Source organism: Drosophila sulfurigaster, chromosome X (genome assembly GCF_023558435.1).
Source record: "Drosophila sulfurigaster albostrigata strain 15112-1811.04 chromosome X, ASM2355843v2, whole genome shotgun sequence".
In the NCBI taxonomy this organism is placed as follows: Eukaryota; Metazoa; Arthropoda; class Insecta; order Diptera; family Drosophilidae; genus Drosophila; species Drosophila sulfurigaster.
In genome coordinates, this window is record NC_084885.1 from 6,000,657 (window position 1) to 6,028,434 (window position 27,778).

Below are 27,778 nucleotides of genomic sequence, written 5' to 3' on the forward strand. Positions count from 1 at the left end.
AGCTTACTATATAGTATAGTTGCCATAGAAAAGAAGCGTTACAAATGCCAGCTATAGTGGAGGGACTCTGTTGGCAGTGTATTGCAGGGAACTCATCGTCATCGTCATCGTCAACGGCGGCGAAAGATCAAAGGCATTGGGGTGCTAATAAAGTTGCCAGCGCAATGGCTTCAAATGTTGTTGTATTGCTTATTGCTTATTGTTGTAGTTGTAGTTGTTGTTGTTGGTGAAGTTCTTAAAGTTGTCGTTGTTGTAGTTGTTGTTGTTGTTGTTGCTATTGTTGTTTGCTGCGGGAGCGCCTTGTGTAGGTGCTAATTTAGCGACCCACCGCGAGAGCTGGAAAGAAAAAAAGAGTCGAGGAAAAAAGTAAGAAGCGAAGATGGAAAGATGGAAAGAGTGCGGAAGGAAGAGAGCTGAAGAGCTGAAGAAGAGCGCTTGAGATTTGCATTTTCAAAAGAAATAAACTTCAGATAAGAAACTAAATGTCAAAATTATCTACACACATGAATTGAACGCATTAAAAGGAGGATGCCGAGGGTCGCATCGCATCGCATCGCATCGCATCGCATCGGAACGGAACGCATCGATGTGGCAAGGGCAATGGATGAGTTTGCTATGGTTGCGCATGGCGAACGAGAGCGACAGCCAAAGTGCAAATATGTGTAGGCAAAACAACAAGACAGACGGACAGACAGACAAACAGACAAACAGAGGAGCAACAGGCAACAGGCAACGGATGAGTGGATCGCTCGCCTTACCTCGAGATGCCAAAGTGCATCAGGCAGTAAAGCAGTAAAATGCAGAAAATTGAAACAGGCTTTTTAATGAAATGAAAGCGCCGCACAGTCGGCGAAGGTGCCACGCCCCGCCACGCCCCGCCCCATCTCGTCTTGTGGCAGGCTGGCGGAAAGACGAATCAGAAGGCAAAAAAGGAGAACACAAAGAGTCAATTAATTAGTAGATGGAGCCATGATTATCGCTATATTAACATTGCAGTCCAAGCCAAGTTGCCACAACTTGTGGCAAGCCAAGTCAGCCAAGTCAGCCAACTGCCTGCCTGCCTGCCTGCCGTCTGCCATTTACTTAAGATAAGACGCACGTGTGGCACCAACGAAACACACAACGAACAACAACAACAACAACAACAAAAAAGGGGCAGCTGGCCAAAGATTAAGCTGCACTTGGAGCTCAGGTTGAAGCTGCCGCTTGAAGAGGGGCGGCGTTCATTAAATGATAACAACGGGCGACGGCGGCAACTGCCACATACAATTCGTTCGCCGGCGAGTGATAAGCGCTAAGCGCTCTTCGAGTTTTGCCTTTGGTGCCGCCGCCGCAGCTCGATCGCTGCCACAACATGTGGCACACAGGTAGATGGACGCGACGGCGACGGCAAGAGTTGCAGCCTCACTAATTTATTGAAATTGTGCCCAGCGTCCAATTTAAATTCATTTGAAGGCACATTAAGAACGAAACTTCACTTTACCGAACGCACCAGATACAAATGAAGATGAAGTTGAACACGGAGTGGAAGTTGAAGTTGAAGAACCACACTTGAGGCCAACTTGCAACTCAAATCTTTTGTGTTGTGGCATCAATTCCGGGAATTGTGCTTCATAAATGTGAGTTAAACTGTTGTGAATACAAAAAAAGATACATTTGTATCTGTGGTTATGGCATCCGTATCTGCGTTTGTATCTGCGGTAGCTGTAGCTGTATCTTGAAATGTATCTGCAGTAGTCGTTATCTTTATAGTATCGGTATGGAGACTATCTTCATTTGTATCTCTATCTGCTATAGCTAAATTCGAATTTATGGAATTTATCTATATCGGCTGTATCTCAATGTGTCGTACTTTTATTCTTATCGGTATTAACTGTATCTGTAAGTGTAGTATCTGTATCTGCTTATGTATCTGAAGTATCCGTAATATTCGTAATATGTTCGGTATCTCTACCTGCTTCTGAAGTATCTGTATCTGCTTCTGTATCTTCGGTAGCTCTATCGGAATTTATGGAATCTGTTTGTGCATATGTAGTATCTTTTACTGTTGTATCTGTATCTACAGACTTGTATCTATAATTGTGTGACTGTAGTAATTGTATCTGCAAGTGTAGTATCTGTATCTAAACTATCTGCACACTCATCTTCAGTAACTTTAGCTGCATCTTTTTCGAAAGTATTCGTATTTTTGTCTATACTAGCAGTATCTGTATCTTTATTATGTCTATCTGTATCTGGAGTAACTGAATCGGAATTTATGTAGCCTATATGTTTAACTACAGTATCTGTAGTATCGAAATGTGCATGCAGAGTATTTATATTGATTTTATCGATAACTATCTCATCTGTATCTGTATCTGTTACCGCCATAGTTCTATATTTATCTGCAGTACCCGTTGTATTCATCTGTACTGTCTGAATCTATTTCCTTGGCGACTCTCGATATTTTCATCCGTTTTATCCCTATCCGTATCTGTTGTAATTTTATCGCAATCTTTAGTATCTCCATCTGTATCTGTATCTGCATCTCAGTTTTCGTTAGCTGCATTCAAGATGAGGCTGCATGTCATCGACTGTGGCCCCAACAGAAGCTGTAAATGGAATATGATTTAAATACACGCAATCCTCGAGGCGCCACAGCGGGGCATCCGATGTTGCATATGCAGCTTTATTTATTGCGCAATTTGGCCAGGAACAACAGCCAAAGCTAAAAGCCAGCCAACAGACTGTGTGCTGAGATACGCACCCGAGATACCCTCTCATTAATTAGCAATGAGTTTCAAGTTTCAGCCAAGCTAAACCAAGTAAGAAAATGGAATAGCACATTATGCCACTCACTTCGATATCTTCGCTAGGGTATCGAAGAGAAATTACCTACAGGGGCCAATTGAAAATGAGTTTTAATTGTGGAAATAATCCAACGATATTTCATTGCCACCGTGTGGAGATGCAACTGCAAGCCGAGTACAGTGCGGGTCAAGTAAATAGCATCAGTTGAACAAGTTTTTATTAGAATTCAACGACTATAAACTGAAGATCTTCTAGACGCATAAACAGCGCTGTGGCTGGTCTGCAATTGTAAGTGGCCAAGTCATAAAACTGAAAAATGCTAATGAGTCACACACCAAGACCGTAAACTGACCAAATTGACCAGCTAATTACACAATCAACGGCACAGAAGGAGGCGAATGCGAATGGAGGCGCGACTTGGGGGAGAGGCTATAAAAAAGGAAAAAGAAAGAGCCTAGAATTAATCTGGCAATCAGCCGAAGCTTTCAACTGAAAGGTATGCGAACTAATTGGATTTTAGATTTACTCTTTTATCAATCTCAAGTTTATAGCTTCAAGAAGACAGAGAGAGAGAGAGAGAGAGAGAAGAATGCTGGCAAAGCACGTGCTTTCTTTAGCTGCAGAAATGATTTAGCTAATGATCCTTGCTTGTCAATTCGTGACTGACAGCGTTTAAACAGTAACTACAACATTTGCATGCGACTGCCACAATGATTTGGTTGTGGCTTTAATGTAAATATCAACCAACCGAAAAAAAAACAAACAGTAATAAAGCTGTGGACCCCTTGGCAAATGAAGCTGAGCTGAGCTGAGCTCAGCATGTGGAGCAGCAGCAGGAGAAGATCATGGAAGATGATGAAGGTAGCACAAAAACCTCCGAGTGTGGGACAACAACAAAACAACAAAAAAGGAGTAAAAATGCATGCACATAATGAAGATGATGATGCCAAAAGAAACACTGAAAGGGAACGAGAGAGAGAGAGAGAGGGAAACAAAAAAAGAGAGAAACAGCGAAAGAGGTAAGAAGAAGCGACTGCCGTCGGTCCAGGAATCGATTTACTTCTTCTGCGAAATATTCATTACAGCAAATTTGTACTTGGGGAGCGTGAAGAGGATGCGACTATGTAAAAGGTATAAAGAGTATGGGGAGACTTGGGATTGGGCTCGAAACAGGCAGCAGATACAATTCTCTCTCTCTCTCTCTCTCTCTCTCTCTCACTGTCATTCTCATTCACAGTGTGTCCAATGCGGGCAATATTTCCCTTAAGTTTTTATGCGAAATTATCTTTGATGTTATTATGCATTATGAGACTTTAATGTGCACAGTTCCTGTGTCTTCTTCTCGCATTTAATTTGAGCTGCTCTCGGCGTTCCCGACGGATGAGAGTGCAAGATAGATCGATAGAAATTCAGATACAGATACAGAAGGAAATTAGAAGGTCGACGAAATTAATTTTCATTCTATGAAAAACTAAAAACCACCAAAAAAGCTACAAATCTTAACGATCATTTCGATGATGATGATAATGATGACGGCTCAATTCAAGCAAATTGAGCAGACGCTGCCCAGAGTCCCAGACAACCAGACGGACGGCGAGACATAAAGGTGGAAGGGATAGCAACGAGATGAGCAGTCAAGCAACGAAAACCCCACTCAACATTGAATGCACGTTTTATTTCTTCTGCAGTTCGCTCTTTTTTATGTTTCGTCTTTCTCCCTTTTTCTTTTTTTTATCTTTTTTTTGTCTTTTGTTGCCGCTGCTGCTGCATGAAATATTGCCCCGAAGGGCGGTACAATTTTGATGCATTTACAACATTCAGGGTGTTGGTAATTATAGGGAGTTTATGTCTGGAAGTTTCCTTTATGATAAGCTTTTTATTTTCAAGTTTTTGTTTTTTTATTTTGTCCCTTTTTGATGTTGTCTTTCGTTGGGAATTGTTGAATTAAGTTGCTTGCCTCTAGACTTTTGCGCTTGAATTTATCCTTAAGGGAAAACACCTTAAGCAAACAGCAATCTTTGCATGAATTGAAAATGATAACAAACATTAAAGAAATCACTTATTTTCTCAAGCGCAAAATAAAGAAAATAATTAGAGATTAATTAGTTTAGCATTCGCTTAAATAGCAATTTAAAATATACAAAATTTAACTGATTATACATTTCTTTAAAAGAATATATGTAAACTAAAAGTATTTTTGAAAAGTGCGCCAACTAAAACAAGTTTGTTATCGACACACCTCCACATTTATCATTGCTGCATGAAGCATCGAAATCGACTTATCGTACAAATGTCTATCGATAACTTCAAATGTCAGCGTGCAATAAAAGTTTTGGTATTAAAATACTAAAAATTATCAAAATGATTTCGTATCCTAAATTCGATTTCATACTTGTTTCTTATTAGATTTTGATCTTTTATAGTTGCCTATTACTTTCTAACATATGTTTTAAAACAGTTTTTTCGGAAATTGTGGCAAAACAACTGTATATAGTTCTCGTCTTAAATTTGTACATTGTTTTTCGAAAGTTGAGGTCACTCTCAAAAAAATGTCACAGTTAAAAAAAGTTGTAAATGCGAAAGCAGCAATAAGTAAGAAGATAGCTCACGTTTTTTTTTTTGTTTAACTACGAAGTGGCTTGGCGCAAATCGCTAAACGCGCGGAGTGCGAGGGCGAGAGGCTGTATTTGATGTGCAACGCATATTGCAAAAAGTAAATCAAGGTAATTCAAAAAATGCTGTCTGGCCAATGTGGGATGAGTGTGCAAAATTCTTAAGCACAATAAATAGGCAACATACTACTAACTAAATGTCAGTCCTGCCTCCGTCTATGTGTGCGTGTTGTGTGTGTGTGTATATTGAGTGTAAGTCAGTGTGTGTACGCGTGTTGTGTGTATGGCTGCGTGCATGGCCTATATGTGTGTGTTTGTATATTGTCAAAAATTGGGTTGAGTGTCCGCCGTGATACTCCAAAGTGCTGAGGCGGCTGTTCCTCCATGGGCTGCAGCTGCATTGTTGTTGCGTGGCTCGCACAAAACAAAGAGACGCAAGAATTACAAACACACCAATATTGTTGTTGTTGTTGTTGCTGCTGCTGCTGCTGCTTCCCAATATGGCAGCACATGAACTTAAACTTAACCTCAAAGCAGCAACGTTGTTCATATTTCACGCCTGTCGCTTTGTCGCCAGTCGCTTTGTCGCTTCGTGCCAATGAACGTGTGTCAAAGATTTGACCCCAAAAAGGCGAAAATCTGCTGACCTCCCTTACACCTCATCGCCCCTTTACACAACACACCTACAACATACAAATGCAAATCCATCTCAACAACACTTGGGCAACCCCCCCCCTTGCCACCCCCTTCACCATTGCAACTTGGTTGCATGGCTTGAGTGGCGCAACAACAGCAACAAGCGCGGACAATAAACAAAAACAAGGCGTCGAAAGAGCAACAACAACAATAACTGTTGTGTCTTCAACGTGCTGCTGCAGCTTAAAAGCACCTAGAGAATTAATTACAGTGACAACTCGCTAAGCAAACGCATGTTCGCATGGCAAACACTAATATTATAAGTAAACATCAAGCTTTTTTACTCGGACATATTACAATATTGAACAATATTTGTTCAATCATGGGAGAGGAAAGGACTTTGTCCGGTTGATAGAGGTGTCCGCTTAAGCAATAGGGGATAATATAGGGGGTATATAACAAATATTAATTTTCTGGCTTAAAATTTGTTTCATATATACTTTATTCTTTTAAAGAGATATAAAGTTGAATACTATTATTTATTTTTTAGATATTATAATAGATTAGTTGTCCTGAGAGTGTCTTCAAAATACACTTTATATGTAGGGTATAAAGTGTATATACCCCATTTCTTTGTTGTCAGTTTACAGCGTATGTTGAAGTGCGACAAATAAAAGAAAAAACAAAGGCAACGATTTGATGATTGTCGAGAAATCAACATTTCGATCAGACCAGAACACAAAATAACTCTAATACTATATAATTGTAATCAGTCAACAACGTCGTCGGTGTTGTAGTTGTAGACAAAGGCACGAAGAAGCATGCAATATGTGCTTTACAGGGCATCTAGTAGGCAAGAACAGCAAGAAGAACAGTAGACTAACTGGAATCTCGTATTTGAATTTAGTGCGCGCCTTTGGGAAGCAAAAGTCGCCGCTGGGTCCGTTTGAAAGGATTGGGATTTGGAGGCAAACAGCTGCAGCGGCATTAGCATCATCATGGTGAAGAAGCGTCAAACGGACGCACAACAGGATGGCAACAGTTCCACAGACTCTGGGGCAAGTGGTGCGGCAGTTTGTCAGCACATCAAACGGGCGGTGGACACAACGCGATTGCGTCGACAGCTGAAAGCAACGGGCCTGCTCTACGAGTGTGTCCAATGCCAGAAGCTGAATGCCACAAATGTGGCAGGCAGCAGTGGCAATGGAGGCGTCGACGGCAGTGGCGAATCAAGTGCCACCTGTGAAGCGGACAACACGCTCTGGCTGTGCCTCAATTGTGGCACACAACTGTGTGGACGCGAGCGCAACACTCATGCCCTGCAACACCATCAGGTGAGTTGCTCTTTAATTGCCAAACTTACATATATAGTAACTTATAACTTTTGCTAATCTATTCTATTTGCTACACTTCGAACAGACTCCTCGCTCGGACTCACATGCGCTGGTATTGAATACGCGCTCCTTTAAGATCTGGTGCTACGACTGTCGCAGCGAGGTCAGCCCCAATTCGCGCAAGAATCTGCTCGAGTGTGTCGAGCTGGTCAAGCGACTCGCTCAGAAGCCGCCGACGAGTGTGGCAAATGCGGAAGCCGAGCAGCCAGCAACGATCAGCAACATTGAGTACAAAATGAAATCAACGCTGGAACAGCTCAGTGCCATGGTGCCGATGACCGGTGGCCAATTGTCACAGCCAGTTGCTGGGGCAGCAATACCGTTGCCACCACCGCCACCGCCGGCACCAGCGGCGGGTGTTGTGCCCGGCATGGCCAAGCGAATGACGGGCAACAATCGTTTGGTTAACATACCGAAGAGCGTCTCACCGCAATTGCAGACCACAACGTCAGCCAGCAATGAGCTGGATCGTTTGCCGCGTGTGCGTGGCCTCACCAATTTGGGTAACACGTGCTTCTTCAATGCCGTCATGCAGTGCCTGGCCCAGACACCGTTTCTGCTTGCCGTACTCAAGGAGCTCGGCGAGCCTGGCGAGCAGTAAGTATTCATTTACCTACTGTATGAACAATTCACTAAACGTTCATTTCTTTTGCAGATTTGTGTTGCCTGGCGGCACTTTTAGCTTTGCGGATTCGGGAGACGTGGAGTTGCCCATGATTAAGGGCACTTTGTCGTCGTGGGGCACGCTCACCTCGGCGCTGGCGAATGCGCTCGAGGAATTGCAATGTGTTGGCGGTGTCTTAAAGCCTAGCAAACTGTTTGACAAGTTGTGCGCCAAGTGTCCGCAGTTTATGGGCGGTGATCAGCACGATGCCCACGAGCTGTTGCGCCAGATGCTGGAGAGTGTACGCTCGGAGGATTTGAAGCGCTATCAGCGTGTCATACTGGAGACGATGGGCTACAAGAATCAGAATGTGAACGATGTGTCCCAGGAGTTGCGACAAAAGTGCAAAATCTATGGCAATCAGGCAGCCGATCGAATACTGCGACCAGAGCAAGTGTTTCGTGGCTTCCTTGTCTCCACGCTAACGTGTCAGGATTGCTATAACATTTCGTCGCGGCACGAATACTTTCTGGACATGTCGCTGCCGGTGGCGGTGGAGAAGCCGCAGCCACCGCAGCGTCGCAAAGTGAGTCCCGAAAATTCACCAATGGCGCCGAATGCAATCAATGCAAACTTCACCAACGGTGAGACGGATGTGCCTTTCGCCAAGCCAGCGACATTCTATCTGCATCAGGACGGGCAGGAACCGTTGGGACCCTCCAAGGCGCAGGTGAAAAAGGATAAGGAACGCGAACGCAAAGCGAAACGCGCCGCCAAACATCAGCGCACCAAACAGGCCCAGAAACTCTCGCTCAAACTGAACGTTAACGACGAGAACAACGCTAGCGCGGGCGGCGGCGATGCTGACGCTGATGTGGACCAGCAGCCTGGTAGTGGCGATAATCAGGCTCAGCCACAGTCGCCGGGCTCAGCTGATGTTGATACGGATATTGAAAAGACACGATCAGCATCGTGGGGCGAAGGACCGCGCGTCGATTCGTTCAGCGGTACCACATCGGAGCATTCGGATGCCGATGTTGAGGACAATCTGGTGGAGGATACAGCTGCTGATGTGGGTGCTGGAGTCGCTGCCGCTGCCTCCGCTGCCACAACCAAATTCTACACCGACACCAATGGCAATGCGCAGCCGTTGAGTGAGAAACGTGACGATACCCCTGAGAATATGGACAAGGACTCGCTCGAGGAGGACGAGAATGGTAAGAGAAACATTTTATTTATTAATCTTTCTCACTGAATTCCGCTGAAATCATTTTTTAAATTCTGTCTGATTCAACTTTACTATTAACATTAATCGTAATCGTAAAGTGATAATATGTTTTTATTTTATTCCAATTAGTGTAAAATATTTGGATTGCCAAATTAGTGTATTCGTAATTGAACTCTTATTAATGCTTTCATCTCTCCTTTGCAGATTCAGGCATAGCCACGAGTCCAGCTCCAACCACAACGACTAGCATCAGTGCAAGTGCCGCCAACTCAACGACAAACAGCACCACGAATAGCAACAATGCTGTGGATGGGGAAGGAGACAAGGATAAGAAACAGCACGAGTCGGAGGGCAGCACAGGAGCTGTGCTGGTCAATGCTGGACTGAGCGAAGTGGGCGCCTCGCTAATACGCCAGATCTCGTCGGGTCAGCTGCAAATCGATCAACTCAAGCAACAGATGGGCAATCTAAAGCTACGCGATGGAACTCAAGCCCAAGGCACAGCAGCAGCAACTGGAGCAGGGAAATCAGTGGCCGCAGCAGCAGCAGCGGCACGCTCGAAGCGTGTGCGGACCCAAAGCTGCTCGGATTGGAGCACCACGATTGCGCCTCGCTATCAATGCGAGGCCGATGAATGCTCGGTGCAATCGTGCCTCAACAATTTCACCGCTGTCGAGCTGATGACTGGGCAGAATAAGGTCGGTTGTGAGAGTTGTACGCGTCGCATCAATGGCGATGCACCCGATGCCAAGTCTGTGAATACGAATGCGACCAAACAGCTGCTCGTTTCCAGTCCGCCCGCTGTGCTCATCTTGCATCTGAAGCGATTCCAGCTGGGGCCACGTTGTGTCTTCCGCAAGGTGACGCGGCAGGTTAGCTACTCGACGCTGCTGGACATAGCCGCCTTCTGTGGCTCTAAGGTCAAAAATTTACCGAACATCGATCGCAAACAGAAGAAGCTACTCTACGCATTGTATGGCGTTGTGGAGCACTCGGGTGGCCTCTATGGTGGACATTATACCGCCTATGTGAAGGTGCGTCCGAAACTGACGGCCGACGATAAGCGATGGAAATTCCTGCCGCATGGCAGCAAAGCTGAACTCGATCAGGACGATGAGCTGGAGCAGCTGCTGGCCAAGGAGAAAGCACGCGAGATGCGCATGAATGCTATGGACGACAGCGATGATTTCTCCAACTCCAGCAGCAATGTCTCCACCTCAAGTGAGCACTCCGTTGATCATGCAAGTGGCTTGGAGAATGGCGATGATGATGCTGTCAGTGCGTCTGGGGATCAGGCGGCGGAAAGCGGGACAACTGTCAATGGCAAAGAAGGTGCTTCTCCTGCCGCGGCTACAGCTGAAGATGAGGCGGCCAATGTGCAGGCACCACCAGGCAAATGGTATTATGTATCGGATTCACGAGTCCAGGAGGTCAGCGAGGAGGCAGCACTCAAAGCGCAGGCGTATCTGCTATTCTACGAGCGCATCTATTAGACCGTTTTTCCATCTAGCTCTTTATTAGATTCCATTAACCTCCAGCTTCTCACAGTTTAGCAGTAGTAGAACCTGATCGTTGATGGTCTTTTTTTGTTTTGTTGTTTGTTTTTAGAGACTTTTTTAAATACCTTTTTTCTAATTACTTTTCTATCTCTTATTTTTGAATTGTGCATTTGAACGCGGTAGGCGTGAAACTACAACGAAGATGATGGACTGAAAACTAACACAGAACTGACGGAAGACGAAAGAAAGTCTCGCCCCCCCTCCAGACAGCATTAGAAAGAGATAGATGGCGGGAGACACGGAGAAAGAGCGAGAGAACAGAGAGTAAAGAATAGTAGAAGTGCATTTGAGAAGCGTTAGGGGAGAGATAGTTAGATAGATAGATACCATGATGACGACAGCAGGGCAGTGGGAGAAGAGACACACACACACACACACACGCACACATACACAGTCCCATATACGATATGCAGGGCAGCAGATCAACACACACACACACACACACACACACACATACACACAACACTCAATCTCATGCTCAAACACACACCACACTACATTTTGCAAACAAAATTTGTAAGTTAAAAATGACACTTATTTTTTTTGTTATCCTATATTATGTACATTTTAATGATATTTTCGATTTATTTTAAATTGTTTTTGTAACGTAAGATAAAAAGAACTTTTTTGAGTAAACAACTAAATCAGACGACATGAAAAACAAGTTTAAAAAAGCTACCGATAAGTGTACTCAACCGCGTTTTTTAAGAATTCAGAGAGGGCGTGGCAATCTATAAGAATATTGTGAGAAAATTTAGTAGTATCTGAGATGTGACTTTTGCCCTGATCAATAATATATATACTGCTATTAGATGTTCCCTTGCATGTCACACATTTTAAAGGCACCCAAGTTGTAAAAACAAACAAAATATAGAAACTTGGTTTGAAGCAAAAGTAAAACGGATGAACATTATAGTGCATGTTGCAATTAACTATATTAAATGAGAATGAGAAAGCATAAGAAGCGAATTATTAAAGCAAGTTTGATGCGAGTTTTCAGATTTTTGTAAAGTTTATTATTAGTTTTAAGTTAGCTGCATATAAATATTTAGTCTGTGGTCCAAAACAAATACGAAATGAACAACATTGCCTCAAAGTTGAATAAAAAACAAACAAACAAACAAACAAACACATGAAAGCGAAGAGAAATATGATACTTAAGCAACAAGAAGATGGAAATGGAGAACATAGACATTAGGCGATAATTAACCATACGTGTTTCTTAAACCTATTTAATGCGTTGTATAAAGATTCGAAAGTGATTCTGTTCTATGATAGAGATAACAATATACATATAGAAATAGAATAACAAAAACAAAAAAAGAAAACAAAACACAACAACAACAAACCAATTGCTCGCTTCTGCCAATATATTTAATTATAATTCAATTCATATACACAATATGAATAAATAGATATTAAATGAAATAGTTCTAAACGCATTCTAAATAGTTTTTACAATAACTATGCAAGGTAAACATTTCTAAAATAGTTAATGAAAATTACTACAACGAGATTTATACACAACAAGAAAACTAAAAAGCAAACAATATATATATATAATATAAATATATTTATCGTTCCGTTTTATTCAATGAAAATTACATAAACATTTTAAGAGCGGGGAAGCTGGGAAGCATTAAAAAAGTAAGTGCATTTCTAAAGTTTTGTTTATATAAAATATAAAATGTAGATCACTGATTATAAGAAAAATAAGTTTTTTCATATATGCGACACAATTTTACTTCATAAACGAGCAACAGATATTTCGTTGTATGCAAAAATGTAGCATACTTTTGGGAGTCCAACTAAACTTGTGTATTGGAGTATCTAGCAGAAGGTATCTGCTGCGTAAACATTAAAAGGGAATACGAAAAATAAATGATTTTAAATCACAAACCAATTAATATTACAAATTGCTATGTTATATTGAGGTTTTCATAAAACAACAAAATGTTAATAAGAACTTCATTATTTATTACCTGTAGTGAAAACTATACAAAAGTGCAATGCGGAACCATTTCCCATAACACGTTGAGTGTATAAATGTATTTTTCTTTTTTTCGGATTGATTGAGGCATCAACGAGAGATCAACGAATATTATTAATTCATAGAATACAACAACGCAATTGTAGATTATCAGCAATTAGAAATCGACAGCAGCAGCACAAGCACAAATCACAAGCAGCTGTTGAAATTCCCGTTTCCCAGTTCAGGTTCAAGTTGAAACAGTTGCTGGCAAGTCGCAAAATGAGAACGGCGGCGCTTGCACTCTTCTGTGTGGGATTATGGGTCAGCATGGCGTCGGTGCTGGGCAAGCAATATTTGCGCTGTGAACTGGCTCGCAAGCTGCTGGAGCAGCACAGTTTTGAGCGCAGTCTCCTATCCAATTGTGAGTAGTTGAAGTAGAGAGACAAAGGTGAAGAGTTGTAAACTACAAGTATGTTCATAGGGATATGCCTGCTGGAGCATGAGAGCGAACTGGACACGTCAAAGATAAGCACCACGTCGAATGGATCACGCTATGGTCTCTTTCAGATCGAAAGTCGCTATTGCCAGGATGGCAGACGTGGGGGCGTTTGCAATGTCAAGTGTCAAGGTACGCACAATCACAGACACGAAAGCTTTTGTGCTTTTTGCCAATTTCACTGCACTTCATTGATTTTATTGCAGATCTGGTAGAGGAAAATCTACGTGAGGCTGCCGCCTGTGCCAAGCGTATTCAGGCGGAGGAAGGCTTTCGGCATTGGAGCGGTTGGCAACGCTATTGTCGCAACACGCAGAATTTGCCTAACTTAAAGGTCATTTGCGGCATTTGAATATACTCTCTCTTTTTATACTGGAAATACGCATAAAATACTCTTAAATAAACTGTCAAAGATGCTCGATTTTTTATTTACAAAGTCATAGTTTGCATTTAGTAATAGTTTATCATATTTTTGTAAAGCTTTTGCCAATAAACTTTTCAAGCAACTCACGCTTCAGCGTTATCGCTTTTCGAAGCTTTCGCTCTCGCAATCGTTGCGCTCTTTGCGTTCGCTCTCTCTTTCTCTCTGCTGTCGCTCGCCTTGACGACTTTTAGCTTATGGAGGGCTTTTGGGGCTGTGCTCACTTCAGGGGGGATTTCATTAAGCGATGCCAGTCGAAGCGAATCAAACGTTTCTGGAGCGCTGCACGTACAGTTTTTTTATTTCATTTGAATCTTCATTTCTTACGTTCGTTTTCGTTGACAAGTGCGCAGTGGTTGCATAACAAAAAGTAAAAAAAAGTACAGCATATATAAAAAAAAGTACTATATGCTATTCACATATTAGTAAAATATGTATACAAAAAAAGTACTTAAAGTACTCAATATATAATACTACACTAGTATTATGATGATCTTTGTGATTTTTTTGTGCCCCATGATCCCAAATGCAAAAAAAAAAGAAAAAACGAAACTGACTACCTGACTGTGACTCATTGAACCGGTTATGAAATGATCTTACACACACATGCATACACACATACATACCAATACAAGTGCCAATACAATACATACAAGTCCAGTCGTCAGTCCAAAGACAGATAAGATTCTGTCACTGTCCCCTTTGCTTAGTCTTTGAGCTAACGTGTGCTTAAGCTGAAGAAAATCTAAAGAGCTCTTCATTATAAAAAGTTGTGTTTTTTTTTTTTAACAAAAGTTCTGAAACATCATCATCATTATTCATTATGCAAAGTCCCCTAAGAAATTGATCCTTTGGGTCTATAAAAGTATGATGATATATAAAGAAATGAAAAGAAAATTCTTTTCTGTGTTTTACAAATAAATCATATGAAATTTATCATGAAATCATGAAAAGAAAAATGTCCTTCAAATGTGAATTGCCCTTACGATAAATACTAGAAAATAAATCTAGTTGAAACAATGAAAAGAGTATTCTGTGCTTTACGAAGTAACATATGATTGTAACGAAAGGAATAATTTCCTTCAAATGTGAACTGCCCTTACGAAAAGTACTAGATTATAAATCTAGCTTAGAGCCTGTTAATACAAGAATATGAAAAAAGTATTCTATGATTGTGATTACATGAAAATCAATTGCAATAAATTGAAATGAAATTCCCCTGTGAAATATGCTTATGAAATCTAATGAAAACCCCCTGAAATCCCTAACTGATCCAATGTTTACATTGATCGAAGTGTGGCCTGTCCTCTCATATATATATGATGTGAATATAAAAGAATCATATTTTTAATGATTTTCCTAATAAAAAATATATTTAAAATATCAACAATGTGTATTAAGTTATTCTGAATAATAAGGAATAAACGTATGAATAAAACATAAAACATATAAAACATATATATAATACTATACGATCTGTGTATAACTTTTATTGATTTGAGTCGTTATCAGTTGGCCTATAATGTAATTAAAATAAAAAGAACATTTAAAATATTATATCAAATTTGTTTAAATTATTGAATTAATACAAAGACTATATGCAAAATGTGTTTTTTGAAATAATTTTGATATGTGAAGCTATTGAAACTGCAATTGCAACAATCTTTTACTGGATGTTTGATGTGCGATAAAAGTGAACAAGAGTAGATTATTATTTAATTGAAGATCAGCTTGATTATTGAATGTGTCTTGGATGAAATTATCTGAATGCAGTTCGACTAATGCATGAACAGTATCCTTCAATAGGACTGTGGAGCATTATGTTGATAGCAATGACGTTATGAATTATGCCGGCTCAAGACCCAATAAGCAAGAGTAGTTCAATTACATTGGATTGCGGAGCTTTTTGTTGATCACGAGCAAATTTATGTATGCAATGAAATGAACCTGACCTTAACCTGGCCTTTGCTAAGCCTGCCTTTACCCTTTGACCTCTACATATTTTACTAAGCTAAGTCTATTAATTATGGGAATAAAGCTGAAATCAAGTATTCAAGTTGAATTTCATCAGAATGATCTGGAAATTTCGATCGCTGCGTCATTTGTTATTTTTTTTGCGCTTCGCTAAGCCCGGCGAGTTGCTTATTTCACCAGACTGCGAAATGGCGTTCGAAAAGTATGTGTAAACAAATGAGCACTATATACGTATACGTGATATCGTAAACGTATGCGTGATAACGTTTACGTGTACAAGTTTTTGTATATCATTGTTTACGTTTGTGTTGGTGTAGTGTAAGTGTGTGTGTGTGTGAAACGTGTTCACACACCACGCACACCACGTCACAAATCGGCTATTTTTAGTGTGTGTCTCCCCGTTGAGCTTTATCTTTTGCTCGTTTTCGCTATCGCTCTCTTGCTCTGTCTCTCTTGCTCTCTGTTTGTTTGTCAGTTATTGGCGTCTGCGTCGGCGTCGGCGGCGACGTCGACGTTAAACGTTTGCAAACGTTCGCTGGCGAGTATAAAAGTTGCCGGCCGGCAAGCGTTCATCATCAGTTTGCAAGCTTCAAGCTTTCAAAGCAGCGACAGAGAACAACACAAACACAAACACAAACAAACACACATATACACAAAACAACAACGATAATAATAATAACAATAACATAGAACAAAGAACGACATTTGCAGTTAAATTTTCCAATTTTTCACAAACTCAATTAACATTCAATATGGCTGAAGTAGCTAGAAATGTGGGCGATGCGATGCAGGACGAGCCCATCGAGTTGCTCGACATCGAGGACACGCAGATTTCGTCCGTGCCAAAGGGACAAGAACAGGAGAAGGAGCAGGAGAAGCAGCTGCGTCCCAAGACCGGCAAGCTCATCAAGAAGGCCATGAAGGAGGCGCACAAGGCGCAGCGCATGCTGCAACAGGCCATGGAACAGCTGGTGAAGGAGCAGCACAAGCTGAAGCACAGCGAGTGCAAGCAGGCCAAGAAGGCGAAGAAGCAGCAGAAGAAGCAGCACAAGAAGGACAAGAAGCTGGCCAAGAAGCAGCAGCGCAAGGAGCAGCAGTCCACGGAGGAACAACAGCAGGAGGAGTCCGCTGAGAAGGTGGCACGCTCTCGCTCCAGCAGCGTCAGCTCCACTTCCAGCTCCTCGTCCTCGTCGTCATCATCGTCGTCGTCCTCCAGCTCCTCATCGAGCTCGTCGAGCAGCTCCGGCTCCGACCAAGCATACGGTTGGTTTGGCCGTGGTCATGGTCATCATCGTGGACGCCGCGATCGCTCCCGGTCCCGTTCACGTAGTCTCTCGCGTGGACCTTGGCGTAGACATGGTCATGGTCATGGTCATGGTCATGGACACGGACACGGTCATCGTCGTCCACATGGACATGGCCATGGTCATCGTCATGGTGCAGGACATGGTCATCGTCATGGTCATGGTCACGAACACGGCCATGGCCCACATCACTTTGGACCGCATCACATGCTGCCTCATCACTTTGGACCCCATCACTTTGGACCGCGTGGCGCTTGGCCCGTATGGGAGGACGCTCAGTTTTTTCGGATGGGCGGCCTGCCGTGGGCCCAGGAGACAAACACGGCAATCCCGAAATGCCGCTCGAAGTCTAGAGCACGCTCCGTTTCCCGCTCCGGTGGACATCGTGGACATCATCAGCGACACGGACACGGACACGGACATGGCCCAAAAGATCACGCCCATGGCCATCGTGTAAGGCGCTCCAGGTCTAGCTCCAGCTCCAGCTCTAGTTCTAGCTCCAGTTCCAGCTCTAGCTCTAGCTCCAGCTCCGATTCCAGTTCGAGCTCTAGCTCCAGCTCTAGCTCAGGCAGCGAGAAGCAGTTTGGTCGTCATCACGGTCATCATCGCGGACCTCATCGTGGCCACCATCGCGGTCACCACTTCGGTCCTCGTCCGGGACCACATGATTGGCCACATCATGGCCCTCACCATGGTCCTGGTCCTCATCATGGTCCTGGCCCTCATCATGGTCCTGGCCCTCATCACGGTCCTCATCATGGACCTCATCACGGACCCCATCACGGACCTCCCCATCATGGTCCCCATCATGGTCCTCACCATGGTCCTCATCATGGTCCTCACCGTGGCCCACATCACGACTGGCGTGGTCCTCCCTGTGGACCCATGGATGCCTTTGGGCCACCAACTCCGCCGCCTGATTGCGCTGAGCGTCGTTCTCGCTCTCGCTCCCACTGCAAGGGCGGAAAATCCGTTGAGAGGGAAGTGAGTCGATCTCAGTCTCGTTCTCGCTCTCGTTCCTGCTCTCGTGCTAAGCACGACAAGAAGGATAAGCACGAGAAGCATGACAAGCATCAGAAACACTGCAAGGGCAAGGGCAAAGGCAAAGGCAAAGGCAAAGACAAGTGCAAGGGTAAAGGCAAAGGCAAGGGAAAGGAACATCATAAGCATAAGCATCATCAAGGACATCATAAGCATGGCGAGGTCAACGCCTAATATTACTGCCCAAGGAACAACCCAAAGAGTTGGAACAATTGCATATATCAACTATTAATCTTCAATTTATAAAAACCGAAAAATTCAAAAAAAAAAAGTATTATACGCCACACTATATAACCATATACTATATATTCGATCTATATCAATATCACTATATATTTTTTTTAATAAATATAAACTATAAACACTAAAGCAACTGATTTTATTATTGGGGAAGTTGGGAAAGAAAATAGAAAATTAAAATCGAAGAACCTTAACACAATAAATAAACTTCAAAGAACTTCAGTGGACTGATTGCATTTAACACCAGCTAATGAAGTTAAGGGACAATCGGGAGGAATGCTGCACTGAGCTGTAATATTTGGGTTTATTTTGTGAAATTGAAATGCCAAATTATGCAATTACAATAATCAAAAAGCATGCAATTAATGCGACCAATGCAATAATTTCTATGTAATTAGAACCCAATTGGACATGCTCGACTGCTTTACACCCTGGTGTAAATCCCTATTAAGCGAGTGCTGGCAGCCGTTGGCAAAGTGTTGCTCATTTTAAAGGCTCCGCTTTGTTGAGCGATAGAGTACAGGGTATTAAAAACAAATTCAATTACGCATCGCTTCGTAATCCAATTTGAGTGTTATGAGGCCACAACATTTGATAAATAACAAACAAGAGCGACAAAACAGAGAGGAAGCTAGAGCGGGTGTCGATGACAATGACTTTGTTTTGTTTATGAAAGATTAAATACCCTATACTATGTGACAATCTTATCACACAAATACTTCGTAGCTATGTATTTTTGTTCCACTACAATAATTGGTGTAAACAAATAAAATACTCAAGTGACTTTTTGATGCACTTCTTCTACATTTTGTAACTGTTTTCAATTGATACAACACTTGTAGGTCAATGTAAACAACCTAATTTGAAGACTCCCACTTAGCTGGGGCTGTGAAGTCACTCCACAGCAAATATAAACTAATTATAATCTCTGCATATAAATAATATTTAAATTCGAATTAAGTACGAAACCAAATAAATTGTGGCATACGAAAAAAAGCTGAAATACAGAATTAGTCAGTGTGAATAATTGACGACGAGTAGATAACATTCCGCCATGATACCCTAAAACTAGCTAATTCGGGGGTCTTATGTGAACTTCCTTCCAACACTGGGTTTGCCAGCTCAACAGGTTTTCCCGTTCTGACGAAGCGAATATGATCGATAAGGCGATTGATAAGACATTTCGTAGTTCCCATCGAGCTTGTAGTCTTCCAACTTTTGGAGAAAAACCCATATGTAATAATTTGATAAATGATTGAGTGACTGAGCAAACTTTAGCTGCAGATAAGACAATGCCTCACAATCAGCTGGGGAGCAGAATGTTTCGATTGCAGAAGAATTTCTCCTTTGCTTGGGAACAGTTTTGCCACTACAAGTGTTCCCAGCGAGGGGCAATAAAGTGTTCCCGAATAAGGCGAACAGGTCGACGTGATGAAGCTCCTTAAATAAAAGCAGTTTATTCTATATTTATAATATGAAAAAAATTCAAATAAATAAATATTCATAAATTCCAAAATTAAATAATCAAGTTTCTCCAATTATTTTTAATATAATTGCATCATACTGATGTTAAACTAAGTGGAAGTTGGAACATCTCTTTAGGTCATAGATCATTTAAATGGTAGAATTAAAATAGAATTAATGCCAAACTTCTCAGGTCCAAAATATGATATGCATATAATATATAGAAACATTATTAAATATCAAGTCGAGCGCCTTTGGTTCCAGTGCTTTAGACATATGTTAGTGTTCATTTTAATTATATCTAACCTTTTAAAAATAAAAAAAATATTATATATAATATATAATATTATAATTTTAGTTCCACTTTACAAGATTGTTATCTTTCACAGGTCTCTAAAGTAGCGCATATTTGGCTAAGCAAAGATGCTTCCCCAGGCACAAAGCGTTAAGAGCGCATTTAAGAGAGTTAATACTGGGTACAGTTGTCGGGCAAGCGAGAACAGTTGCTTCCCCTCACAAAGCCGAGGTAGATAAGTGGGAACGGAAGTTGATTTGATGAAGCAGAGTACGCTGCCAGCACGTAGATGGCCTATGGCATAAATGCTGTTTAATAATAAACTACCCACATACACCCACACACATAGAAACACTCACGTTCACACATGCAGAAGAGCTCCTCACACAGACAATGGGAAGAAACTGATACAAAGTTGGGTGAAATCTTTTTTGTTTTCAGTTTTAATTTTAACTGATTAAGATTGGACAACTCTTTCGATGGCGATAACGCGACAAAGGACTGAGAGTAAGAGGCGGAGGAGGGGAAGGAGGCTTGAAAGAGTTGTTGTGTTTGGCAGTTCATGGAGTTGGGTAACAGGGTCAAGGGTCAGCAGGAAGTAGACTTATCGCAGCCAGATGAATGTCCTTTGAGTTAACTGCGGATGTTGCTTTTGCTTACTTTGCGTTTCAATCAGTCAACAGGTGAGCACACTCACATGCACATCAATATTTACACACATACAGAAACACATGAAGGAGTTTTAGGTAAATTTCAAAGCAAAAACTTTGTGTTCAATTCAAGTGACAATGTGACAGGAACAGAGTCGCATTTGTTGCCCTTTTGTTGTCATTGTTCTTCTTATTCGTCTGTGTGCTTTATGTTTCAGGCCTCTTCATTGTCATCAGCAGGCATCAAGTGTGCTCAAATCTGTATACAATCTGGCACTCTGTGATTTACTTTAAGCGCAGTTTTTCAATTTTCTTAAAACAAAAAAAAAACCCAAAAAAAAAATCCATCAAGTGATGGGGAAAGCGCAGAAAAAGACGCGCTCAAAAAATGTGGCAGGAAGTGGATTTTTGAGCGGAAATAATTTTGCCACATGTTGGCAAATAAACACACACACACACACACAGACACACACACACGCAAAGAAGGTGAAGAGCTAATACCAAAGAAGCGTGTCGCTGGCAGACAACCAACTTGGCTTGGCATTGTAACCAGTACACTGCAAAAAAAGGGGGTGCGATGTTTGCTATGTAGGTGGAAGTAGGGAGCATGATTTGGCGTGTTAGTCAACGGGAGGTGGCTCAAATTCATTCGCCTTTATCGAAGGCAAGCTTAAAATTCAATATAAGTGCACAATTCTCATCTCGCCCCATTTGTGTTTTGTACATAATTTTCCTCTTCGTTTTCCTCCTTTTTCCGTTTTTAATAATTTGCTGTTTTTTTTTTTCGGTTTGAAACTTTGTTCCCCTTCGTGCATGGCAAATAATTTTGTGGCAGGCGAAGCTAATGCATAAGCTACGCTCCCTCCTTTTGCCTCCCCCCCAAGTGCTTATCTACGCAGCACGCGTATGTGACAGCAATGATGAGCAGGGGGAGTATGGAGTATGTTCTTCAACAACCAGTAATCGTTGAGCCCAATGATTGATGATCAACCTGTGATAGTAAATATTTTGCCCAAAGATTGCCATATATATTGTGCATCTGGAAAGGGGTTTCGTCTTCGCATGTCATTGGCAGGCAGAACAAAGCGAGTTATTACGGAAGCAGCAGTTGGTAATTAAAGTAAACAGCCATGAAATTCCGATATTAGTAGTTGTGCTTTAAAATAAAATATATTATATTAATATGCAGTAATTTATTTAGCGCATAGAGAAAATATACTATATATATGAATACTCTTAAGTATTTTCCGCTCTTTTAAACATTAATATGCACCTGAAAGGAGCATGTTTCTCAAATATATTATAATTTATTTCTGGGTTGAAGTTAAATAATGATGTGATCAAAATAATAATTAATGCAGGTACTTAGTATTGAACAGACTTTAATTACTTAACCCGAAAAGTAAGCAATAAAATAAGTAGTTTGAATTGTTTGTCGTTTGCCACTTCATGCTTTAATGCGCTGCTAAAAAGGTCCAAGTTAGCAGATAGAATACCAGGCGAACATAAGTGAGCAACAAGTCGAATATAGAAAATCGCAGCATTTAATTATACCCGCTACCCATAGGGTAGAAGGGTATTATAACTTTGTGCCGGCAGGAAATGTATGTAACAGGTAAAACGAGGCATCTCTATAAAGTATATACAAAGTGTAAAGTATATAAAGTATATACATTCTTGATCAGCATCAACAGCCGAGACGATCTAGCCATGTCCGTCTGTCTGTCTGTCCGTCTGTCCGTATGAACTCCTAGATCTCAGAGACTATAAGAGATAAAGCTATAATTTTTTTTCGACAGCATTTGTTATATTTGCACGCAGATCAAGTTTATTTCAAATTTTTGCCACACCCACTTCCGCCCCCACAAATCAATAAAATCGAATAACAAGCTTAATTTTCAAGCTACGAGTTTTGGTGTATACAATAATTACTATAGTAGTTATGATTCGTGAAAATTTCGCTGCGATCAGATACAAATTGTGGAAGTTATTAAAGAAATACTTTTGTATGGGCAAAAACGCCTACTTATTAGGGGTCTTAGTTGCTTTGGCCGACAATCTGGTACATTGTGCCGTCTATGGTATATTTTAAATGATGTACTATATCGATATACCATACATACCATTTGGTATATTTTTAGTATTTTTGGTATTTTCGGTATATCTTGAAAATAATACCGCAATATTTTGTCTTTATTGAAAATGGGTAGCGGGTATCTCACGGTCGAGCAATCTCGACTGTAACTTTTTTTACTTGTTGTTTATTAAAGTGATGCTAAAAGCATGCAACAGTCTTAAGGCCAAATAGGCGGCATTTGAATGAAACAATTCGCTGTTTTAGCTCACCCTAAAAGTATGTATGTACAGTGAAAAGCGCACACTTTCTTCTAATTTGCTTTATTTGGCTGACCCTAAAAGTATGCAATAAAAATGTTGGCCAATAACGCAGCATTCCAATTTCGAATTAACTACTTTTCAAAGTAGAAACTTATATGCAAATTTTCATTTTTTTTAAGTAACGATTTACTTCGAAATTAAATTTAAATATTATTGTAAAAAAATAACCTTAAATATGTATTTTATAATTGTAATGTTGTTGATATTCCACATCGCTAATTCTCTGACTGTTAATGTTAGTAACGGAAGCGCATCCTGCACTATATCCTTCCACAAACTTTGAAAATCATCCGAGTAGCTACGTTCAAGGTTATTTTCTGGGTTAGTGTTATTATGTACATACATACGTATTTGCATAGAAACTTCTCACACTAATTGTTTACGCTCTGGCCATGCATTTAGTTAGATAAATTGAATTTCTTTTGCGTGTTGCGTGGCAAAATAATCCAAGACATTTTATTGTCGGATGCATAGCAAAATATTCAAAATTTTCTTTGGCAGCCAAAAAGTGTGCAGAATTTTGAACAATAAGAACTATAGTATATAGTATTTCCGCCTTCTGCGAGATTTTAAGCAATACAAAAATATGCAGTTTGTGGTGATCCGTGTTGGTGTTGTTGTTGTTGCTGTTGTTGCTGTTGCGAATGCAGTACGAAACGTGCCAGAAAAGAGCTTTAAAATCACGAGGCGTGCAACAGAATTCAGTCGATGGCAATTCGGCAAAAAGTTTTGCAACAATGCTTATTTGCCCAGGCAAAAAGAGGTGGTTAATAGAGAATGCTACGTGTGATAAATGCCAAGGCAACTGCTGCTCCTGCTGCTGCTGCTGCGTCTGTTATAACAATAGTAGCTCAGTGTCTCTGTGTCTGTGTCTGCTTCTGTGTCTGGGATTCGGAGAACTGGACTGGCAGCTGCTTCCTGAATGCCGCCCGCAGATCCCGTGTGGCGCATTTAGTATGCAACACTTGTCCGGCTGCCTTAACAGTGTCAGCAGCCGAAAACAAACACAAAACAATACAATATATATGTATGTATATATACTCGACAACAGGGCAGCAACAGGGCAGCAACAGCAACAATGGCAGCTGTACAACTTGTAGGGCCAACGCTGCGTATGCGCAATGTGGGCGCACTTCATGCAAAACTCAACCATTCAGCCGCCGCCCCCATTCGAGCGTGCAATGTGGGCGTGGGCATTCACATCACACACACACACACACACACACACACACATGGGCGTTGGTGTTGCATTTACTTTCTGCCCCATTGCGTCGTGCTGCACATTTTAAATGCTGCCACCAACAACAACAACAACAACAACAACAACTGCAGAAGTGCAACAGAAAGTTGCAGATTTTTGTTAAATTCTGTGATTTTGTACTCTATGCAAAACGGATTTAAAGAATTGGCTTTCAATCAAGAAAAATGTGTAAAACTTTGCAAGAATTTATCACCTTACCTAAAGTATTTTTAAATTCAATTCTTTTTGCATATATTTATTTATAAGTATTTTATTTGTTAATTTAGTGTATTTAAATAGTCATCTGGAACTCGAGCTTTTGATTTTTGCATTGGCAAGAGAGGAAAATGCAATTTCCCTGGTTGCATTTAAAATGCATTTTGCAAAAGTTCGATAAATATTTGGCTTAAACCGCCGCCCTGCTTAAAATGTCACTAATTAATAATTAATGTGCCCAGCGTGAAGCAGCGCGTGGGCTGCAAAAATATTGTAATAAAAATCAAAATTAACAACTGCAATAAATTGCAATTTGCAAATCCCACTTTGAGCACACTTTTAATTGCAATCATGGAAAATGTTTGCCACTGGTCAACTCGCAAGCTATTTATTTTCACTCGCTCTCTCTGTGGCTCAATTTTCTCTGTTAAATTTTCTTGCGGTCTCTTTGTGAGCATTCTTTTTGCTTTTTTTGTTTGCTCTGCTGACATCTGAATGTGGCATCTATTGCAAAATGTAAATCTTAACTAACAAAGTGTATATAAAGTGAATTATTATAATATTTAAATATTTTACTCTGACTTGTAAGAGGTATCATTGACTTTTGCAAAGCATTTGCTAGACACACACACAACAGAGCAAAGCTTTTGTCATGTAAATTAAGTAGTTGCATTTGAGTTTCATCAAAGTGTCGCAAGTTGCGATTCATTGTGCACTTTTAATTGATGATCATGTGAGTGAGTGAGTGAGTAAGCGTTGGATTAAGTTCTCAATTGTAGAATAGGATTTCGTGAGTTTATCTCAAGGTTGCATCTCAAGTGAATTTGCTTGCAAGACTTATTTTCATGTAACCCTCGAAACACAACAGACGTGTGTTTATTCAAGTGCACTCAAGAGTTTCCGCAGTTTGAAATTGATTATTTTAAATAGATAAAAATACAGATAATATATAATTGTGTGTATTACAGTTGAATTGAATTATATACATATTTATGTATATATGTATATTCAGGTATTTATGCAATCTCAATTTAATAGCAGCCTTTCTACAGGGTATCTACCGATCGTTCAGTCGCGTCTCAAGCAATCACAATTCATTTTATTCTTTACTTTTTTGTTGCTCGTCTTTTTTTTTGTTGTTGTTTGCTTTACTTATATTTGTAGGATGAAATGAAATCAAAATCTTTATGAAAACATTTCATGCAAATGAATAAATAAGCAAGTGCCTAAGAGAGACTTTGACTGACAGCAGTCAGATGCTAGCAATGGATGCGAGATTGTGACAAACACACACACACACACATACATGCGGAGGACAGACGAGAAAGTTGTGTGGGGGAGGCAACAGTTACATATTTACATAAATATTACACGGCTATTACGAAACGCCTCTGTGACACGCCCCCTTCTAAACAGAGTATTTGTATAGGCAAAATGTCTAGTTACATGTGTAGCCATGTGAGTGTGGTGTGTGCGTGTGTGTGTGTGTGTGTGGTGTGTGTAAATATCTGTCTGCATGCATTACAATAATATGAAAATTATTTGTAATGTAATTTCAACTTAATAAATTCTCATATAAAGCAACGCCCCCCGGTCTCTATCTTCCTGCTCTCACTCTTCTCTTTCCTCATTTCTCCATCCGGCATACAGGCACGCACGGCACACACACTCGCACACGCACACACACACACACACACACACACACTTGGTTAAGTGTTTAAACAGCAACGTGGCAAAGCAGTCGAGGCACCTGCAAGAGCTGCCTCATTACGGAAGCCGTCGGCGGAGCTGGAAACGGAGACGACAACGATGCTGCAGCAGCAGCTGAAAAGGGGCTCAAAGGGGGGTAGAGGGGGAGCGACTAAGTCGTAGGACAATGAGGACGCCGGCAACGGCGACAGGAAGTAAAGTTGTCAAAAGTAAATTTGCATAAACGTATGAAAAATTTTAATATTTACGACAAATTTGCAGCTGCCTTCCCTCTGCCCCAAGCGAGCGCAACTTTTTGTGCTACATACTTGGGGGTATGTGTGTGTGTGTGTTGGGGTGGAGGAATGGGAAGTAAAAGAAGGGAGCAAAACATGGCTAAGAGCAGAACCACAATCAAAACCAGCAGCAAATGAAAGGTGCGGCTGCACTTCGAGCTGAAAAGGAATCTAGAACGGAAATGGGGAAGGCAGAGGAGTATGGGATGGGGAAGGGGAAGGGGAGGGGAATGTGGCCAATGCTTTAGAGCATAAACTAAATTAAGTTAGCACATTGAATGGGCAATGAGGAATATACACGTTGCCGTTGCCGTTGCTGTTGCCGTTGCCATGGACAACAACTCAAAACGCAGCATTTCAACAGTTTATCGAATTCGCTTTCGCTGCAATTTCGCCTCCACCGCCCCGCAAAAAACATTTTGCATAACACATTTCACTTGGCTGGCGATTTCAGAGTTTGCTGGACGAGCTGCACACAATCCTGCGGCCAGCTGCCAACATTTGCCAATCCATTGCAATGGAGCAAGTTTTGATAGCTGCAGTACTATTTGTTTTTTTTTTCTTCCGCTTTTTTGTTAGCCTGCAGGGAACTTGGAAGCATTCAAATTGAATTTTGTATTCCAGTTGTGCGGTTCTAACGTGTCTAACTGCATAAATGTTTGACCAACAAATGTACACAAAAGCTTCGCAGCATTAGCTAATTGAAACAAAGACTGCTCCGACAATGCGATTTATATTGTATGTCCATATTGTGTGTCCATTCACACACAACTTTATTTACAGGGTATGAAGTTGACGTCGTAAACAGCTCACTCAAGTGGCATTTGATGTTACTTCTAGTTGACCAGGCATCACAGATCGTAGAGTTAAGAAACTAATTTCCGAGCCATGTTCCCAAAACAACTTTGGAAACTGAGATTTACGGCTGGCTGCCAAATATATTTTGTGTATTTATTGTTTTCAATTTAAATTTCGTAAAAGACTTTGTTAAGCTCTTTTTAAATGCTCTGTAAAATCGATCCGCAATTCGTCAGCAATTTGAGCAGCGATCAATCAGCCAAAGACAAACAAACGCAATCGCAATCGCAGCTGGCGACCCATCAATAATTTGTTTATTATTTTAACGATCGAATGGTCTTTCACTCAGTGCTGTTATGGCTATGGAATTGGAATCCGTCTGTTCTGTCGGTCAATTGACGCATCTACTCTGGCCCATTATGTTTCGTTGGCTCATTAGCAATTAGCGCTGTCATTTAAATG

At 41.1% G+C, this 27,778-nt stretch overlaps 3 protein-coding genes across 5 annotated transcripts; all 3 read left to right on the forward strand.

Annotated features, from left to right (window-relative positions):
• The first annotated feature begins 5,342 nt into the window (after positions 1-5,342).
• Positions 5,343-12,171, forward strand: LOC133849477 (ubiquitin carboxyl-terminal hydrolase 16/45). The gene is made up of 5 exons (XM_062285579.1): positions 5,343-5,513; positions 6,946-7,372; positions 7,458-8,029; positions 8,088-9,253; positions 9,469-12,171. Exons 2-5 carry the CDS (start codon positions 7,037-7,039, stop codon positions 10,755-10,757), a joined length of 3,363 nt encoding a protein of 1,120 aa, XP_062141563.1. The 5' UTR covers positions 5,343-5,513; positions 6,946-7,036; the 3' UTR covers positions 10,758-12,171.
• An 857-nt stretch (positions 12,172-13,028) lies between these two features.
• Positions 13,029-14,496, forward strand: LOC133849478 (lysozyme). Its single transcript, XM_062285580.1, has 3 exons — positions 13,029-13,216; positions 13,277-13,423; positions 13,498-14,496. Exons 1-3 carry the CDS (start codon positions 13,075-13,077, stop codon positions 13,641-13,643), a joined length of 435 nt encoding a protein of 144 aa, XP_062141564.1. The 5' UTR covers positions 13,029-13,074; the 3' UTR covers positions 13,644-14,496.
• Positions 14,497-16,244: 1,748 nt separating this feature from the next.
• LOC133849479 (hornerin) lies at positions 16,245-18,400 on the forward strand. Of its 3 annotated transcripts, none has more exons than XM_062285583.1 (2): positions 16,245-17,723; positions 17,754-18,400. In XM_062285583.1, exons 1-2 carry the CDS (start codon positions 16,439-16,441, stop codon positions 18,203-18,205), a joined length of 1,737 nt encoding a protein of 578 aa, XP_062141567.1. In that variant the 5' UTR covers positions 16,245-16,438; the 3' UTR covers positions 18,206-18,400. The 3 variants fall into 3 exon arrangements, with proteins under 3 accessions (XP_062141567.1, XP_062141568.1, XP_062141566.1); XM_062285584.1 differs by having other exon boundaries at positions 16,245-17,709; positions 17,779-18,400; XM_062285582.1 differs by having other exon boundaries at positions 16,245-18,400.
• Positions 18,401-27,778: the final 9,378 nt, after the last annotated feature.